This window comes from Chiloscyllium plagiosum, chromosome 35 (genome assembly GCF_004010195.1).
Source record: "Chiloscyllium plagiosum isolate BGI_BamShark_2017 chromosome 35, ASM401019v2, whole genome shotgun sequence".
Lineage (NCBI taxonomy): Eukaryota > Metazoa > Chordata > Chondrichthyes > Orectolobiformes > Hemiscylliidae > Chiloscyllium > Chiloscyllium plagiosum.
Window position 1 is genome coordinate 30,077,977 of NC_057744.1, and position 21,105 is coordinate 30,099,081.

The following is a 21,105-nucleotide window of genomic DNA, read 5'->3' on the forward strand; positions in this document are numbered from 1 at the left end:
TAAAAGATAGGGAGGAGGGACTTGGGGGAGGGGCCCCTCCCCCAAGTCCCTCCTCCCTATCTTTTATCTTAGCCTGCTGGACCAACTTTCCTCATTCCTGAAGAAGGGCTAATGCCCGAAACGCTGATTTTTAACTTTGTCCACCCTGGTCCAACACTGGTACCTCCACATCCTGGTTTTACACTACTTCTATTTAAAGAACCATCTGGTGCCTGTCTTGACAGCCTCAGTCGAACATGCCTCGATCCTATTTCTAGGCAGTGCGTTCTGCATCGTGACTGTGTGAAAAGGCTTCTTTCTCACATCAACCTGGCTTTGCTTGCAGTTGAGTTTAAACATATCGCCCGGATGTTATTTTGAGAGAATTGATGGCACTCCTGTCAGTACAAACAATTGTGAATGTTAATCCTGTACATGCGGCACCATCCCTCTGTGCCCCAGATCCTGAATCTAACCATGTTGCCAACATGGGAAATCTGATGCCAGAGGAAGTCGACCATAAAGAATAATTCTGTTAAATAGACTGAGGTACCGAGTTGGGAAATGTGAGGAAATAACTGCGTGTCAGCAAAAAATGAATCAGATTAGGCAAATAGAATAGTTTTTTTTTTGACGAGTGAGATGTATCATGATTGGTCATGTTCTAAAACCAGTGAGTCTTTGACATTTCTAATGATAGAAATCTATCTTTCGGTTTTTGTTCAAGATAATCCGCTGATCCACGCTTTGACACTGAGGAAACATCACTGGACCTGAAACGTTACCTTTGATTTCTCTCCACAGACACTGCCAGAACTACTGAGCTTTTCCATCAATTTCTATCTTTGTTTCTGATTTCCAGCATCTGCAGTTCTTCCAGTTTTTCTCTGATATTGATAGTTGGTTCAGCGCATTCAGAGTAAGACGGGGGAGATACTTTAGCAGCACAAGAGGTGAGCCGAGTGGTATTGGGGACAAGAGGCTGTCAGCGGTGGGGCGTAGTGAAGCATGTGCAAAGGATCACACATCTGTGATTGAACAGTCAGAAATAGCATCATCGATGCAAAACAAACCCTTATCACATTTCTGAAATTTAAGTTGAATGTTTTGATGGACATCATTACCTACCTCGAGGTGGTGCGGTGCTTGTATAAAATGCAGATTTCTGACTTGCTGTATAATATCCAAATTTCATAATCTAGAAGCAAATTGACCAAGACCTGCTTTATCATCTGTAACTGCAGGAGGGACAAGGAAGGCTGAAGCTGTGAATAAGCAGACTGGAAAGGTGGTACCTCACATAATACGGAGAAAGAAAGCCACTCATATCTGTCCTATAGGGGAGCTTGAGGTTTGCTGTCTTTCAGCCATAGCCCATGTTCAGGATTTGAATGGAAATTATATCCTCTCCAGTTGTATGTTGGTTCTTACGTTGCTTTAGTTTGTTGAATCCTTCCTTCAAAGGAAGGATCAGGACTTGCATTTTGTCATGACATTCTCATGCACTTTTATAGCCAATGATTGTTTTCAAATCACAATCAACAAACAACTTGCCTTCATAAAAGGCATGCACTCTTGTAGAACCTTTCTAATGGGCTTTGTGGAGATATTGCCAAACCAAATTTGACACAAAAGGGGATATTAACATAGGTGACCGCAAGTTCGGCCAAAGAAAGATCTGAAGCAATGTTGGAAACCTTAGGGATAGAATTTCATCACTTTGCAGGTGAATGCATGTTCACCAATAGTAGACTGATTAGAAATCCAAGATGAACAAAAATGCAAATTGGAGGAACATGGAGCTCAGCGGATTGCAGGGTAAAGGTAGTTAGAGCAATGGAAAAGGAAAGGGATTTGAAAACAGTAATGCAAACCCTGAAATTAATGTGCTGTTGAGCCAGGAGCCAAGATTAACTTTGTGTGTATGGGGTTTGTTCTGAAGTAAAGCATGTGCAGTGGAGGTTTCTGATGAGCCCACATTCATGGAAGGTGCAAATAGGAGATTAGCCAGGAGAGAGCTTTAGAGTCACAGCTGATGAGCTGAGGCAGAGGAGGAGATGGGCAATGCTTTGGTGATACAAGTATTGGTGACGATCAGTATATGCATATAGAAAGAATGAAAGAAGACCATTATGCCAGATTTGGTGAGCGATGCAAGGTGGAGAAGGCAGAGAGATGGGGGCGACACAATGATGAATGTAGTTTATACAGTGATCAATTAGATTAGCATGACCTGTTTGATTGATTGCATCGAATGAGTCTTGGACAAGATTATGGATTGCTTCCGAATTAACACAAAGGTTTTTTGTCCAGTATTATTTCAAGAAGCAAGCTATTCTGCCAAACAGGGTGTTTCAAGCTTTTACAGCTTCTATAAACACCTTGTGTGTGTTCCAGGCTGTAAGGAGTTCACTGCCGACCTGCATCTGTGTTTAGTGTCAGCAGAGATCCTTCAATAGGACACAGAGAAATTGCTTTCAGCTCATGCAGCTGTTTGCAGCAGCTGGGATGTGGTCCTGGAATTTCAGTGATAAAGTTAGAGCCTGTTGGAATTCTTTGCCATTTTTTGCAATAAAACCTGATTCAATAGAATGAAAAATTCAGTTTACTCTGAGTTACAATTCCAGGTTTGAGTTATTATGCCACTGCGATGCTTTATTGGTGAAGAGAAGGAGCTGTTCACTCACACTCATTAAGAACTCATTTAGGGTGGCACGGTGGCACAGTGGTTAGTGGTTCAATTCCCGCCTCAGGCGACTGACTGTGTGGAGTTTGCACGATGCCACTGCGATGCTTTATTGGTGAAGAGAAGGAGCTGTTCACTCACACTCATTAAGAACTCATTTAGGGCGGCACGGTGGCACACACAGTGGTTAGCACTGCTGCCTCACAGCGCCAGAGACCCGGGTTCAATTCCGTCGGTGTGGACTTGTTGGGCCGAAGGGCCTGTTTCCACACTGTAAGTAATCTAATCTAATCTAAATCTAAACTCCTCAGCTCGCTAACTCAATGCAATTACAATCTGCAACAAAGTTAGAGAGAACAGATTTTCAGTTCATAGTCGGCTCAGGATTCACAAAGGAGATTTCAGAGTAGAGAGGGTAAGATTCTGAAGTACTTTACTCCCCTACTCTCCAATAACTGGTATTCCTCTGTCTGGTAGAAAGTCAGGATTGCGGATGCTAGAGATCAGAGTCAAAAGGTGTGGTACTGGAAAAGCACAGCAGGTCAGGCAGTGTCTGAGTAGCAGGAGAGTCAATGCTTCGGGCATAAAGCCTTCACCCTGATGAAGAGTTATGCCTGAAACATTAACTCTCCTACTCCTCGGATGCTGCCTGACCTGCTGTGTTTTTCCAGTGCCACACTTTTTGACTCATTCCGCTGTCTGGTCTCATTCTCTCCTCCTACTCATTGTGCAACCCAATGGTGACTGATAGTACTAACCATATCTTGGCCCTCAGTGACTGCTATAAGCTGAAATATCACAACACTTACTCCTTCTAGGTTAGGTCCTTGGCAGATGTCTGCAATAAATGTCTCTTGAACGTTAAACATTTGACGAAGTGCCCCAGTGATCTGTTTCAGAAGTCCTCTTCAATTTTATCAGCAATGAAATTACCTTTGAAGTAGCACTTGAAATTGACATTCACACTGTGTTTAACCCCAAGAGCTTTTATTTTTCATTTATTCATGGGTGACTGTCTGTGTGAAGTTTGCATATTCTCCCTGTGTCTGCGTGGGTTTCCTCCAGGTGCTCTGGTTTCCTCCCACAGACCAAAGATGTGCAGGTTAGATGGATTGGCCATGTTAAATTGCCTGTAGTGTTCAGGGGTGTGCAGGTTAGGCACATTAATTAGGGGAAATGTAGAGTGATAGGGTAGAGGAAAGAGTCTGGATGGGATACTCATCGGAGGGTCAGTGTGGACTTGGGCTGATATTCTGTTTCTACACTGTAAGGATTCTATGATATGCTGGACATGCCAACCTCAAGGTAGCCAACTGCCCTTCAAAATTCCTGATGCAGTAGAGAGAGAGAGCTGTATCTAGTACCTTCAACTCCAAAACCCCAACTTCAATATCTGAAAGCTAAACTAAAACCCTGTGCCTGTGTGAACCTGACTCCACCCACTCATGCTTCCTTTGTCTAATTTTTAAAAACCCTCAAACCTATTCATTCTACTTTCCATGGAGCAGACACATCAACACCAGGTTAACAATGCCCCTTTTCAAGAGAAACAGGACAGAACAAATCCCTTTTAATGGCACACAGCATCATAACTTCCTTGGTTAGCTCTGGTTGGTTTATCCCCCTCTTTGAATCTTTCCACCTTATTATGGTGTATTTTTGCTGAGAGTCATGATTTACCTCCTTAAATGTTGGCCGCTGTTTGCTTACTGTCTTCCTGCTAATCTGTATACCCAGTTCACTTTAGCTAACTGTATCCTCATATCATTGTAATTCTCTTTATTCAAGTTAAACCCAGTTGTTTCCAACCCAAGTTTCTCAATCTCAAACTGAATGTTAAATTCAATGTTATGATCACTACTTCCTCAGAGGGTATTCATTAGATTAGATTCCCTACAGTGTGGAAACAGGCCATTTGGCCCAAGTCCACACTGACCCTCCGAAGAGTGACCCACCCAGACCCGTTTGCTTCCCTAACACTATGGGCAATTTAGCATGGCCAATCCACCAAACCTGCACATCTTTGGACTGTGGGAGGAAACCGGAGCACCCAGAGTTATTCATTAAACCTGCCTCATTGCCCATTGCCAGATCCAAGATAGCTGGCTCTCTGCGTTGGCTCCATGACATATTGCTTGAGGAAACTATCCCGAATGCACTCTATGAATTTGTTGTCAATACTGCCCTTTTCAATTTGATTAATCCAATCAACAAGAATATTAAAGTCACCCATAATCCTTGCTCTATTCTTTTTACATTGCTCCTATTATTTGTTGATTAATAGCCTTGCCTATGGAGTAGCTCATGTTTAGGGGGTCTTTACACTATTCTTACCTATGTCTACTTTCCCTTGTTATTTTATGCTTCTGCTCAAATGGTCTCAGTATTATCCAAGCCTGGAACATCCCCCTCTCAACTGTCCTCATTTAATTTCTTATTAATAGTGCTACCCTATCGCCTTTTTCATTTCTTCTGTCTCAAATATCCCTGAGTGTTAAGTTCCCAGGTTTTATCTCCTTGTAACCATGTTTCCGTAAAGGCCATGAGTCATCAGCTGATAGCCCGAAAACTGGAATAAATTCAGAATCCAGCAAAGGAGGGCCAAAAAGATAATAAAGACAGATAAGCTGTCAAGCTGTCAAGGAATGAACCAAGAGCTTCTTTACGTATATACAAATGAAAAAAGAGGACAAAGTTTTCTACGGGCCCCCATAGCAACAGAGACATGGAAGAGCAGATTAGGAGGCAGATTTTGGAAAGGTGCAGAAGTAACAAGGTCATTGTCATGAGTGACTTTAACTTCCCTAATATTGATTGGAACCTCCTTAGTTCAAATAGTTTTGGTCAGGTGCGTCCAGGAAAGATTCCTGACGCAATATGGAGATAGGCTGACTCGGGGGGAGGCCATGATGGATTTGGTGCTTAATGAACTAGGCCAGGTGTCAGATCTCTCGGTGGGAGAGCATTTCTGTGATAGTGATCACAACTTCACGACGTCTACTAAAGTCACGGAGAAGGATAGGAGCAGATGGTATAGGAAAGTATTTAATTGGGAGGGGGGAATTACAATGCTATTAGGCAGGAACTGTGACACCTAAATTGAGAACAGATGATCTCAGGGAAATGCACAACAGAAATGTGGAAGTTGTTTAGGGAGCATGTACTGATAGTGCTGGATAGGTTTGTTGCACTGAGGCAAGGAAGAGATGGAAGGATGAAGGAACCCTGGGTGACAAGGAATGTGGAACATCTAGTCAAGAGGAAGAAGGAAGCTTCTTCAAGTTGAGGAGGTAAGGATCAGACAGGGCTGTGAAGGGTTACAAGATAACCAGGAAGAACCTGAAGAATGGACTTAGGTGAGCTAGAAGAGGGCATGAGAAAGCATTAGTGACTAGGATTAAGGAAAACCCTAAGGCATTCTATACTTATGTGAGGAGCAAGAGGATGGCTAGAGTGAGGCTAGGGCTGATCAGGGATAGTGGAGGGAACTTGTGCCTGGAGGTCCTTAATGAATACTTTGCTTCAGTATTCACGACTGAGAGGGACCTTGATGTTTCTAAGGACAGCATGAAACAGTCTGATATGCTCGAACAGGTTGATGTTAAGAAGAGGGTGTGCTGAAAATTTTGAAACACGAGGATAGATAATTCACCTGGGCAAGATGGGATACACCCAAGGTTACTGCAGGAAATGAGGGAAAAGATTGCTGTGCCTTTGGCAATGTTCTTTGCATCCTCACTATCCACTGGAGTAGATTAGATTACTTACAGTGTGGAAACAGGCCCTTCGGCCCAACAAGTCCACACTGACCCGCTGAAACGCAACCCACCCAGACCCATTCCCCTACATTTACCCCTTCGCCTAACACAATGGGCAATTTAGGATGGCCAATTCACCTGCACATTTTTGGACTGTGGGAGGAAACTGGAGCACCTGGAGGAAATCCACGCAGACACGGGGAGAGTGTGCAAACTCCACACAGTCAGTCGCCTGAGGTGGGAATTGAACCCAGGTCTCTGGCGCTGTGAGGCAGCACTGCTAACCACTGTGCCACCGTGCCAGATTATTAGAGGGTGGCAAATGTTATTCCGTTGTTCAAGAAAGGGAATAGGGATAATTATGGGAACTGCAGACCAATCAGTCTTACTCCTGTGGTAGGCAAAGTATTGGCGAGGATTCTGAGAGACAGGATTTATGATTACTTGGAAAATGATAGTTTGTTTAGAGATAGTGGTTTTCTGAGGGGCAGGTCATGTCTCACAAAACTTATTGAATTTTTTGAGGATGTGACAAAATGCATTGATGAAGTTTGACCAGTGATTTACATGGATTTTAGCAAGGCGTTTGATAAGAATCCCCATGGTAGGTTCATTCAGAAAGTAAGAAGACGTGGGATACAGGGAAATCTGGCTATCTGGATACAGAATTGTCTGGCCTGTAGAAGACAGAGGGTGGCAGTAGATTGAGCTTGGTGACCAGTGGTGGTCCACAGGGATCTGTTCTGGGACCTCTGCTCTTGGTGATTTTTGAAGTGGAAGGGTGGGTTAGTAAGTTTGCTGATGACACGAAGGTTAGTGGTGTTGTGGATAGTGTGGAGGGCAGTTGTAGATTGCAACGGGGCATTGACTGGATGTAGAAAGGGGCTGAGAAGTGGCAGATGAAGTTCAACCTGGGAAAGTGTGAAGTTGTTCACTTGGGAAAGTTGAATTTGAATGCAGAATTCAGTGGTAAAGGCAGGATTCTTGGCAGTGTGGAGGAACAGAGGGTTCTTGGGGTCCATGTTCATAGATCCTTCATTGAGTTTAAGAGCCTTGAGGTTATTCTGCAGCTCTGTAGAGCCATGGTTAGACCACACTTGGAATATTGTGTTCAGTTCTGGTCACCTTATTATAGGAAGGATGTAGAAGTTTTAGAGAGGGTGCAGAGGAGATTTACCAGGATGCTGCCTGGACTGGAGGGAATGTTTTATGAAGAAAGGTTGACAGAGCTAGGGTTTTTCTCATTGGAATGCAGAAGGATGAGAGGTGACTTGATAGAGATGTACAAGATGTTGAGCGGTATAGATAGAGTGAATAGTCAGAGACTTTTTCCCAGGATGGAAATGTCTATAACAAGGGAGCATAATTTTGAGGTGATTGAAGGAAGGTTTAGGGGAGATGTCAGAGGTAGGTTCTTTACTCAGAAAGTGGTAGGTGCGTGGAATGCACTGCCAGCGCAGGTAGTAGTGTCCGATACATTAGGGACATTTAGGTGACTCTTGAGTAGGCACGTGGAAGATAGTACAATGAAGGGTGTGTAGGTTAGTCTAATCTTACAGCAGGATAAAAGGCCAGCATATCATTTCGGGCTGAAGGGCCTGTACAGTGCTGTAGTGTTCTATGTTCTAAAGTGGTCACAAGCCCATCCCAGTCTGCAAACTAGAAAGGGAAATATGAAATAATGTAACTTTTGTAAAACTCTTGGAAACCACTTTTAATTTTTAACCAAAAGTACAAGTGACCTGCCTATTATCAAATACTCAATTCAGCAAAGGAATTAAATTTACAATAGTTTTCACTTATGCTGTACAAAAATAACTAAATGTCCAGAGTGTGGTATCTCAATGCCCAAAACCCTTTTCTGATGGAGCTGTTCTTATGTAATGTTTCTTTGTGATATTTCCTAATCCGGATTTCCTACTGACCTTGACTGTGTTGTGCTTACTTTCCTATTCTGGATGTGATCAATGCTCTCAGATAAGTATTAACTGAGGTTTAGACACACTCATGAAAGCACAATATCACTGCTGGAATGTTACAGTTCTGGTGAAAAGTGTAATGAGGAGGAACTGAAAGCAGTTTACTGCTGTCCAGTTACCCAGGCCATTGCTGAGCACCCTGTGCCCAGTTAAACCAATTTTAAGATTAAACAGTCCTCTCCTTGACCATGCAATCTTCTAATGGGATCTGGAGTCTCCTTTTACCCCACCGTTGAGAATCACGTGGCACAGAAAGAGACCATTTGTCCCATCGTGTCTGTATCAGCTTTTTGGAAGAGCTCTACAATAAGTCTCACTCCTCCTGTTTGATCCTTAAGGGGTCATATGGCGTACTCCTGTTCTTTTTTTATTACGGCCTTCTGGTCTAATCCCTATAAAATTGCAGATATAAGAAGAATACAAGTATTCTTGGTTGTTATTGCAATTAGCAGTTGAGGTTGTAAGCCCATTTCTCTAAGGAACTAGACAGAAACCAGCAAGCATAGAGTCATAGAGATGTACAGCATGGAAACAGACCCTTCAGTCCAACCTGTCCATGCCGACCAGCTATCCCAACCCAATCTAGTCCCTTCTGCAAGCACCCAGCCCATATCCCTCCAAAGCCTTCCTATTCATATATCCATCCAAATGCCTTTTAAATTTTGCAATTGTACCAGTCTCCATCACTTCCTCTGGCAGCTCATTCCATACACGTACCACCCTCTGCGTGAAAAAGTTGCCCCTTAGGTCTCTTTTATATCTTTCCCCTCTCACCCTAAACCTATGCCCTCTAGTTATCCTATCCAAGGCCCTCATAATTTTGTAGACCTCTATAAGGTCACCCCTCAGCCTCTGACGCTCCAGGGAAAACAGTACCCAGCCTGTTCAGCCTCTCCCTGTAGCTCAAATCCTCCAACCCTGGCAACATCCTTGTAAATCTTTTCTGAACCCTTCCAAGTTTCACAACATCTTTCCAATAGGAAGGAGACCAGAATTGCACACAATATTCCAACACTGGCCTAACCAATGTCCTGTACAGCCGCAACATGACCTCCCAACTCCTGTATTCTTAAACTCCATCTGCCACTTCTCAGCCCATTGGCCCATCTGGTCAAGATCCTGTTGTAATCTGAGGTAACCCTCTTCGCTCTCCACTACACCTCCAATTTTGGTGTCATCTGCAAACTTACTAACTGAACCTCTTATGCTCGCATCCAAATCATTTATGTAAGTGACAAAGCAGAAGGAATGACTAGGTGTTTCAATTTCACTGTGCTGCCACTGAACTAAATTTGAGTCCCAGAATATCTCCACATGATCTGCATGAATTCCTTTGATTCTCAGTTGTTAGTTAATTTTGTTGACTATTTCAATTCTGTTCTTTTCCACTTTTTGCCCCACTCCACTCCCCCTCCAGGCATCCACTCTTTCCACTCCTCGCTCTTCTGTTTGAGAAGTGTGAGCAGGCCACACAGGGGTCAGAGTGCATTACCTCGGCAAGCTTCGATGTCGACATTGAGAACTTCGTTCACCAGCAAGAGCAAGAGCACAAACCCTTCTTCAGCGATGATCCTGAGATTGACAGCTTGGTGCGTTACTCTTTGGTAACTATTGCTGGCAAAAATTGAAAATGTATTTCTCATGTAAATGAATGGCTAATTACAAATGTAACGAGTGTGAAAACACTTTTCTGTGCGGGTCACTGGTTCTCAAATACCTTTTTATCATTAAAATTAATCGCTGTGACCAAATTCTCCATTAGAAATATATTTAAGTTCTTTCAATGCAATCGTTTTCTTCAGCCTCTTTTTGAATTACATCAGAGGCAGAACATCACTTGCCAGATGGTGCTAGCCAAGCACCAATGATGGGATGTCTATTGCATTTTATGCGTTATATTGAAAGATAGAGTTTATAGTTGTGTAACTTGACTTGGATACCCCACTAAAGTGCTGCAAAGTCAAGATAGTTAAAGACCTATTTCTCTGTTGTCTACCTGGTTCAGATCTAGGGTCAGCCTCTGTAATTACTCATTATTGTGTTTGAATGTTCACATTTGTCTGCAAAGCTAATATCTCTTTCTCCCAGCCTAGCTTAATTTTTCTCTTGTGTAAGATATTGACTCCTTGCTGGGGTGTAGTGTCTATTATTTTGGCCCAGTGGTTATTTATTTTTCTTATGGCAACTTTAGACAGTGAGGCAGTGGCAATTATTTACTCTAGAAGGGTCAGTACAAGCCTGAATCTATTCCCACTGAGTCTCCATACTAATGCACTTTACCAAAAGGATTAGCATTGATAATCAGAAAATCTATTCTTGACTGCTTTTATTTCATTTCCCCTCACCGATTCAGCTATGAACATGCTAATTAGGAGAAAGAGTGAGTACTGGTTGGAGCTATCATGCAGACAATACAGTTTCTAAAGTAAAAACAAGCTACTGTGGACGGTCAGAAATTAAAACACAAGTTACTGAAGAACCTTCGCAGTCATCTGCGGAGAGTGAAACAGTTAATGTTTTATGTCCACTATGATTCTTTGGCAGAACAATTTCCCCAACACTTTGTTTTTATCCGAGTGCAGTTTCTAATATGATTTCAGTGCCGAGAGAGTAACAGGAAGTACATTCCTGTTAATTGAGCAGTTCTCCCACCTTCTGGAGATTACCATCAACTCCTTCAGCTCAAAGATTTTGTTTAAAATAGCCTGATCCATGGAGATTTGTGGGTAGATGCATGACCAAAGTTGCTTGTTTAGTTTGGTCCTATTTCCGAACAGCAAAAGAGCCAAAATTGCCATTCTGTCATATGATTGGTCTATCGCAAAGGCAGGGGCCTGGAATCTACCAACTTCCCGTCTCCTGTGACTGAACCCCCTCCTTTTAGCTGGTGGGTGCCAGTAAAGAAAAAAATCAGAGCCGATGAGCTCGGAGTACTGAGCACCTAGATCTCGAAGCCGGGACTTGTAGGCCATGGTTTTGATCCCATCAGCAATGACACTGATGGTTGCTCACTTCTGGCAGTGATATTAGCTGTGATCCTAGGGTGTTAACCGTAGATTATTGCACAAATGGTAAACAGAGAGGTTGATTGGCAGTTTCTTTATTGAAATACATTCTAAGGTTGTGACCATAAGTGCATGATTTAAGCTGTCTTTAAATTGGAGACTTCCTAAACAGGTGACTGTGCTTTCATTGGCTGATGCTTCTCGTCAGCACCATTACAATTTTGCTTTATGAATATTAATGAGGCCCAAAGGGTTGATGTAACATTTAATTATCTGTTAGCTGCTTTGAAAGGAAAGCGTGGCAACATGAAAAAATGTGGCTTCGGGCAGTGTCAGTGCTACGTGTGTTTGTGACAGGGGTGGGGGAGAAGCTGCATGGGACAGAAAAAGAAACAGAAGAGTTAGGATATCGAACCAGTAATGTTGTTATGTTGAATGAACAATGTAGTAAGGGAGTCCAGTCAGTCAATACAATTCCCTAGGATTTTTAAAAATAGTTCAATCTGCTGTTCAACTCCAAACAATCACCCTTTAACAAATTCACTCCCAATTCAAACAATTACGTTTACCTCAGAAGATTGACGTTCCCACTAGATTACCCTATACCTCATCCATGCTGGAAATACAGAACCAAATCCACTTTCTCCATTTATGCAGCTTAATCAAATTTTTTAGGGTTCGGAAAGTTCTGAATTTGGTCCCAATAGGAGCAGTGGTTAGCCTGTCAGGAAGTCAGGTGGGTGGAGAATCTGAGCTACTGCTGAGCTTAATGGCAGGGCCCATCCGAACATCTTATCTGTCACTCAGCCAGTAGCTGCCTTGGCTGGGAGGTTAGCCAGCTGTCAGGTGGAATGGCTGATAAAAGATAGCTGCAAAGTAGGGCCAGAGAAAACACCAACGGGAAGGGGAAGAGATAGCTCCGGGAAAATTATGAGTTGGCCTCACATCACAAAATGGGCTGAAGATCTGGTCAGAGTTATGGGGGGAGGGTCATAGGAGCATGGGGTAGTCCATTCAGCGGGTGGTGCCTGCTGTGCCATTCAATACTATCATGACTGATCATCCATTTCAGTGCCTTTTTTTCCCACGCTATCCCCATACTGCATTACATCATTGGCATTTTTGAATTCTGTTAATGTCTAATTTATACTCAATGACACAACTTCCGCAGCCCTCTCAAAGATTCTGAGTTTTTAAAAAAATCTCATCACCTCGGTGTTAACTGCTTTCCCCAACACTTTGAATTTGTGTGCTCTGGTTTTAAAATCCACAACCAGGGTAAAAATGTTCCCTGCATCTACCCTGTCACCCCTTCTCCATAGGGTGGAATCCTCCAATCATGGGGACAGGGCTGCTGAAGATTTGATCATGGGCAGGTTAGCTGGCCGCAGTAGGTGCTGAAGATTAGATGACAGGATCATTAGTGGACGATCACTGCAGTTAAACTAGGAACCCCAAATGGAAGCACTCTCTCTCCTCTTGACCCACAAGCAACGTTGGAAACACCGTCACCTACAAGTGTCCCTCTTGTGTGATTTGGATTTGGTAGCTTCTTTGAATGTGACGCTCGGCTCAAGACTGGGTAGGTGCCAAGATACAGAAGCCACTGATAGGGTGCTGAGGTGGGGAGAACGGTGAATGCTGTACCATTAAAGGGACCTGGCAGTCGGTAACGTTTGTGCAATGGTTTGCACAGCCTGTCATATTTCATAATTGCTTGAGTTTTCCACGGGCCTGTACGTTCACAAAGTAATTAGAAAAGGTCAGAATTCATCATTATCCGCCAAATCAGCCAGAAAGCGCTGTGAAGTCAATTAATTTTGCATCTGTATTTTTTATGACCCGTTCAATTTTTACACCCAACTGTAGGTCTTTATCAGAGCAGATATACTGCAGCAGGGCAGTAAATGAGAGTCTCTGTGCAAATGAGCTGCAGTAATTGGCATATTTATTAACTATTCCCTCCCCCATGCCCTTGTACAGTGACTTAAACAACAAGCTCCTTTTTCTCTCTTGGGTTGAAGCTTTGGAGCTATGTTTGATCTCTGCTTTACTGGAAAGGGAATTTGATCCAAAGCTCCTTGCTCAGTCTCTCTTGTCTACATTGTCTGGTAGGGATCAACTATTAGAGTTTTATTACTAGGAATGCACAGATATTCGTGTCTGGGACCCAAATCAAGTATAATCCCTGGACAGAGATACTCTGCAATTAACTCATTAAAATACCATTGCACACCTTGTTTTAAAAAAAAGGTTTGTTCATGAGGGATTTATATCAGTCCCTGATAGATGCATTGCTTTGACTTGCGAAATGTGAGTGAAACTGCCAGCTATTGCTCTTCCCCTAAAAGTTGGAAAGTTTAGTTCTCCTCCAGAGATTTGAAGACAGAATCCAGACTTATTCTTCAGTGCAGCACTGAGTATGTGGTGCATTGTTAGAGGTGCAGTTCATTCCTATGTGCTCTTGCCAAATGCAGGTCTTTGGCTTGGTGTCTGTTGATTCTTTATCCTGAGCTCTCTTCTTGATAGTTTTTGTCACTCTTGAAGATCTTAACTCCCCGGAGGGGGTCTCTCAGTTCCGTAATCGGTCAATAAATACACCTGTAAAAAAAGTCTTTGTCAATCACACAAGCAATCATTTATTCTTGATATGGCCGGGTCAGTAGACTTTGACCAGCCCATAAGTATGAGTACTTCTGCACTGCCAAAAGAATCTGACCCCCCTACAGAGTTTGCATAGCGTTCATAGGCAGGCATGGAGCATGATCTCTTCGTAATAACCAATGAAATAGCATAAAGCACTCCTGCATACTGTCTCATCCTCTCATGATTTCTTGATAACAACCTGTTCTTAGAATCGTCTTTGTCCTGCCTTGTGGTTAGAATTAAACTGTTATTTCTGTATTTTTATCAAGTTTGATCAGTCTGCGGTTTCATGTTTCTGTCTGGTTCAGTGCAACTTAATTTAGCAACGCAGAAGCCATTTTGTGCATGTCCTTCAGCCATTTTCTCCTACCTCCCAGGTGCCCACATCCTCACTCTGAGGTACAAAGTGAGGAGATGGGTGCCAAGTCTACTGCAGCCAGAAGGAATCAAACCCACACTGTTGGCGTTATTGTGATTTTCATACTAACCATCTCACCAACTAAGCTAGCCAGCCTCCCCTAGTGTTGGAGGTCCCCCTTTTTCAAATGAGGCATTAAATCAAATGGTCTGCTCAAATAAACTTGGCCATTATTTATCCCTCAACCATCATCCATTTTTACATGACTGATTCTTGAAACTTACCATGTGCAAAATGAAAGCTATGTTCCCCTGCATTACAACAGTGACTGCAAATCAAAAGGTTATTGCAATGGTTGGAACATCCTGCGGTCATGCTAGAAACTATATAAATGCAATTTCATTTTTTTCTGAAAAATGAATTAACCAATCCAATGTCTTAAAAGACTTTACATTTTTTGGTGAAGAAACTTTATTAAAGGGTTGGAGTGTGGGACACCAGTGTGTAGTATTGTCATGGTTATAATACTGGATCCTATCTTGGGAAGTTGTAAATCAGTAACTGCCATTATTGGGCTTGTACTGGCAAAATGATGACCTTGAAAGTCCTCCGATTGTTGTGTAAACCCAGAGAAAGGAGAAGCCAACCTAACCCGGTCATCCCTATACCACGTTGTTAGCTCAGGGTTCACTGATATGGTCAAGGACACCTCTCAGTTATAAGAACATTGGCTAGGAGCAAGTTGGGGAGAAGGTCCACCAGACGACCACTTCACAGCAGCTAACAAATGGCAACTAAATTCAGCTGGAGTACTGCAGACAGTTCTGGCCAGTGCAGAGGATGTGGCCAGGAATGGAGAATATTAACTATGAGGAAAGATTGAATGGAGTTGTTTTTCTTGAAATAGGGAAGGATGATGGGTATATTTCATTGAGGTGTATACGCCTCTGCAGGGTCTAGACAGAGTGGACAGAAGTGTCATTTAGTAGAGACGTCAATAATTAAGAGGCATAAATTTAAAAGTAGCAGGATTTGAGGGAATGAAGAAGTGCTTTTTTTCACACAGTGAGTGATGGGGTCTTGAACTCACTGACTGAAAAGTTAGTGATAGAGAAACTTTGATTCTGTTTAAAAAATGTGCGGAGATGTCCTAGAATTACTTTAACCCTTTGAAACTACCATCCAAGAGTTAGAAAGTGGGATTAGGCTAGACAGCGCTATATTGGCCAATACAGATACAATATGATAATGGTTCTCCTTGTGTGTGATAATTTTCTGGTTCTACAAGTATAGAGTTATCAGCACAACTCAGATTGGAAAACATTACAGCACCCAACACAATTTCAGAAGAATAGAGAGAGGTTGTGGTTGATTGGGTAATAATATTGAACCAGTGATAAGGTAGAAATGTAAAAGCTTGTTGATAATAGGAGGAAAGATTACAAATTGGTCATTTCTGAACTCCTGGGAAAGAGAAATTGAAACTGAGAGGGCAATAATTATTATCAGCATTTCAATTTTTTTTACAGCTTTTCAAGTCCTTTTCCGATGCAAGATGCACAGAAAACCATATAATTAGCACTTGGGAGATGAGAAGAACAAATGGAGACTAATTTGGCAAGATAACAAAAGAACAATAAGACGCCAGATAGATGCATGCTCCTATGACGCATGTCCTACTATAGTCCCTTTTAACATGATTTGCCATAGAGATTAACGACAGTTCATTACCTTACATTGCAGAACTCACTGGAGGTTATTCTAACTGTGGCAGAATAGCTAAAGTTGGGAGGGGATTTGCTCACTGGGCCCCTCAACACCTGGATCTACCTAGGAGTCAGGTGCATGCAAATACACACATAAGTGTACACAATATGCACATGCTTGCCCATTCTCATCTGGTAGTGATTGAGGATAGAGGTGAAAAAGATGAACTGATTGATTGACTTTCCCTTCACTGAAACTAATTTCATTGTCTTGTTGAGAACAACTAATTGGTAATTGAAATGGAAGGTGAGGGATTAGCTCTGGTCAATATGACTCTTTGTTCCAAAAGGTGGTGTACATTTAAGTTTGTGTAATTTCATTAGATGCTGTAATCATATTCATTCACAACTTGTTCACTAACGTTGCACTGCTTGCTGGTCTATATTGGCACTAAATCGAACAACTCTGTTTTTAAAATGCATATCCTTGTTTTTAAGTCCCACTGTGATCTTCCTGTTCAGATCACTGCACGTCTCCCAGTTCTGACACCTTGTGAATTCCCATTTTGATACTTCCACCATTGAGGCCTTTTCCTATGTTAAAGGTACTATGTAAATAAAATTGATTGTTGTTGTTGTTATTGCGTAAATACTTCTTCCTGCAGAATTCTGAATGTTAAACAGAGCTGATTTTGCATTTCTCGAGCCAGAATGCTGAGCATAAAGTTTTGAAGCGTTGTCACTGAATATCAGCAAATCATAGTGGTGTCACCCTGTACAAAATTTATTGGAGGAAGGACAAGCAGTGATGTAATCTGAGTTTTTGTCAGAAAATGGCCTCTCAGTGTGGTGAAGGACCTTATTTTGTGTGAACTCGCCCATCTTGTAATAAGGATGGACTGTGCTGAAGCTGACTAGATTGATGATCTCTCTTTTCTCTCTCTCTCTCTCTCTCATTCTCTCTCACACATGCACACAGATGGTAAAAGCTATTCAGGTTCTGCGAATCCACCTGCTGGAGTTGGAGAAGGTCAATGAACTTTGCAAAGACTTCTGTAACCGCTACATCACGTGCCTCAAGACGAAGATGCACAGCGACAACCTGCTGAGGAATGACCTGGGAGGCCCGTATTCTCCAACAGCAGTGTCCCACGCCCTGCCAGTGCAGGTAGGGTTATGGAAAAAAACAATGATCAAGTTGCCTCATGATCTGAGTTTTGGATGAAGATTGGCAGACTGACACACAAAAGTGGCGTGTTCTAACATGCAAGAATACTCAATTTTAAAGGAAAGTCTAAATGTATCCTTCCTGATTAAGAGGGAAATGTGATTGGTACTCATTGAGGATTTGGCATGTTTTCCTGAGCCCTGGGGAGATTGGATTAGGCATGAACAGATGAGAGGTTCAATGTATTGGCATGAGAGATAAGAGTTTCTATACATGTGGTATTGGCAAGAACACTGGAGAAAGATGCAGTTGCTTAGTTGGGAGAGACTGCACCTTAACTGGGCTCGGACCAAGTATTCTTGTGACTTTACTAACAAGGGTGGTAGGTATGTAATAACTATATTGTGGGATAGATAGTGGAGTGGGAGGATTCAGGAGAGGGTAAATTCAAAAATGATACATTAAAAACTAGGGCAGGGTAGCAATTTGGGTAGAAATAAGAGAACGGCTCATGAATGGGCAGAAAGCTGCACATCCAGTAAATAGACCAGGTCTTCTCCCTTGGGTGGGTGAGTCCAGAACTAGAGAGCATAGGTTTAGGGTGAGAGGGGAAAGATTTAAAAGGGACCTAAGGGACAACAGTTTCAGGCAAGGGTTGGTGCATATATGGAATGAGCAATTAGAGGAAGTAGTGAAGACTGGTACAATTACAACATTTAAAAGGCGTCTGGATGGGTATATGAATGAAGGGTTTAGAGGAATATCGGCCAAGTGCTGGCAAATGAGACTAGATTAGGTTAGGAAATCTGGTCAGTGCCGACATGTTGAACTGAAAGATCCATGTCCATCCTGTCCAGCTGCTTTGGTCCCTAGCTGTTGTGTGGGCTTCCAACTTGTGTCCTATAACACTGCAAAAAAAAGTGAATCGAAGGCTTGGGATCCTTTGAAAAATCATCAAAGATTGATCAGTAAGTTGAAAAAGAGTTTAAATTAGAGAAAAAAAAAGAACTGCAGGTATTGGAAATCAGAAATAAAAACTTAAATTGCTGGAGAAACTCAGCAGGCCCAGCAGCATCTGTGGAGAAAAAACATTGACCCTTTTTCAGAACAGCTTACAGTTCTGAAGAAAGGAAATCAGAATATGAGATTAAACTAACAAGAAGTATAAAAATAAATTATAAGAGCTTTAGTACATTGTGTTAAGAGAGGGACTAGTGAAAGTAAAGCTTGATCCCTTAGAGACAGTAGAAGGAGAAATTATAACTGGGAATAAGGAAATGACAGATTTTAAATCATTGAATCAAATCATAGAATCCCCACAGTGTGAAAGCAGCCATTCAGCCCATCGAGTCCACACCAACCCTCCGAAGAGCATTCCACTCAGACGCACCCTCTACCCTTTCCCTGTAACCCTGAGTTTCCAGTGGCCAATTCACCTAACCTGCAGATCTTTGCACTGTGGAGGGAAACCAGAGCACCCAGAGGGAACACATGCAGATATGAAGAGAATGTACAAACTCTACACAGACAGCCACCTGAGGATGAAATCTAGCCCGGGTGCCTGGCACTATGAGGCAGAAGTGCTAACCTCTGAACGATCATGCCAAATAAAATAGCTTGTATTGACTACATTTTAAAAAAATCCAGAAATTGTGAGAAATCATGATTCCAGTGAACATAAGAAACATGTGGATATTTATATTACAAAATAATAGCAAAGGAGAAATGCATGATAAATTTGCTGCTCTTCCAGTCTGCATTTTAGGGCTTTGAAAGTGATGGTGACAGAAGGAGTGGAAGAAGTTGGTTTTGATCTCCCAAGAGTTTTCCAAGATCTGGAATGATTCCAATGGAGGTTGGACAATAACTAATGCAACATGGTGATTCAAGAATGGAGAGAGAGCAAAGGAGGAACTGCAGGATGGCTAGCCTAACATCAGTTATCAAGATCGCACGAGAATTATGATTGGAATTATGGTGACAGTGCACTGAAAAAAATCACAACAGGACTGGGCAGTGTCAACATGATTTCACCAGAGGCAGTTCTTAGTTACCATGTTCTTGTTTTTTTAGCTTGTAGCTAACAGAGTAGATAAAGAAGGACCAGTGGAGTTAAGGCAGTTTGATTTCCAGAACGCATTTGAAAGGTTGCCACAAACATGGCTCCTGGGATTGTAGATAATGGATTGCGAATTGATGAACAGATAGAAATGACACAGTAGGAACAAATGGGTCTTTTTGGAGAAAGCAGACTGCAACTCATAGTGATTAGTGCTTAGACCTTAGCTACTTACAATTTATAACAGCAACCTAGATGTGGGGGCCTAATGTCTGCTTTGGTTGATAATTCAAAAATTGATGGAAAAGTAAACTGTGAGGAAAAAGCAGACACTGCAAAGGGATAAAAGCAACTGAAGAAAGTAGGCAAGAACATGTGGAGACATGAATGTTCTCCTGCAACAGCAGAATACCATGAAAAATATTTTTCAAATCGTCAGAAAATGAAAAGTGTTTGTATTCACAGACACTTGTGTACCATTATATAGAAATCACAAGAAGTTAACATACAGGTATAGCAAGGCATGATAATGTATGTTAGCTGTGATCGTTGAGGGATTGGATTTGACCTGGAGTGTTATACATAGTTTTGGTCTCTTTACCTAAGGAAAAGCAGACTTCTGAGGGAATGTAAAGAGAGACAATGTAACAAAATGAGACAAAGAGACTGGACCTATATTCTGTATATAGTAGACTGAAAATTACCTCATTGATAGAAAACGCATGATGGTCTTGAAGAGTTACGTAAGGGAAGAATATTTTCCATGATTGGAGAGTTTAGAGTTAGCAGTCACAATAGTGACGACTCTAAATTTTCTTTATTGTGTGCACTTTGTTTATCCAGTGCACCCAACCCTACACCAGACCACCATCCCATACACAGAGGCCTTAACCCCCTCCAGAGCTCAATGGGACCCTTAATGCCTCAATCCCAGTTATTGGGCCCTGAAGTGCTGTCCCCCCATGATCTGGGGTGGTGGGGGTGCTGACATTAGTACATGGCTGCATCCATACAAGCGCCTACCCCTGAAGGGAACTTTGAACCACAATATAAAATGGGTGGCCATTTAAAACTGAGAAGGGGAGAGATCGCATCACTCAGGACCGAATCTTTAGAGCTCTCTCCCCCAATGTCTAAGGATGGTGAGGCTCTGGAATATATTCAAAATGGAGTTGACAGATTTCTGAATGTTGAGGGTATTAAGAAATGCGGGGAGTGAAGGAAGGTGGAATCAAGGGACAAGATAAGCCATGATTATACTGAATAATGGAGCAAGCTCAAAGGACCAATGTCCAACCACTGTTCTTGTTTCTTAAATGCTTATGTTTCTGCACTATGACAACAAGATCTGAAAATCATCAGATTTAAAATAATTGCTGCTGAGTGCATCAATGAGTACAAAGTTGCAATATTGATGATTAGAATCTGCTTGATTTATTTCATCCGATCACAAATGTACACCTCTATTTCCAATACATTCTCTCTCTCTCTCTCTCTCTCACAGACACACACACACACACACACACACCCACACCCACCACCATTTCCTAATTCTATATCTGCATAAAACTGTTGCATCTCTGACCTTTTGAACCACTATGTCTATTTCTCTTTACATTACTGGACCATTTTAATATTTTACGTAGTTTGCAAATGTTTTTGCACCACTAATAGGGTGGGTGCAGGTCTACAATGTCTCTCACCATTTGCAGGGTGATTCTTTGCGGGCATTGTGCTCACTACATCTGTTGGTTACTCTCA

The 21,105-nt window shown here is 42.1% G+C and overlaps 1 protein-coding gene across 8 annotated transcripts in view; it reads left to right on the top strand.

The window, feature by feature from the left end:
- Window positions 1-21,105, top strand: part of pknox2 (pbx/knotted 1 homeobox 2) — a 189,235-nt gene that overhangs the window by 87,819 nt on the left and 80,311 nt on the right. For 6 of the 8 annotated variants that reach the window (XM_043676852.1, XM_043676856.1, XM_043676850.1 and 3 more), the window contains 2 exons: window positions 9,820-10,006; window positions 17,097-17,285. In XM_043676852.1, the coding sequence (XP_043532787.1) occupies window positions 9,820-10,006; window positions 17,097-17,285 (376 nt within the window). The remainder of the gene's footprint in view (window positions 1-9,819; window positions 10,007-17,096; window positions 17,286-21,105) is intronic. The other 2 variants (XM_043676854.1, XM_043676855.1) reach the window with 1 other exon arrangement.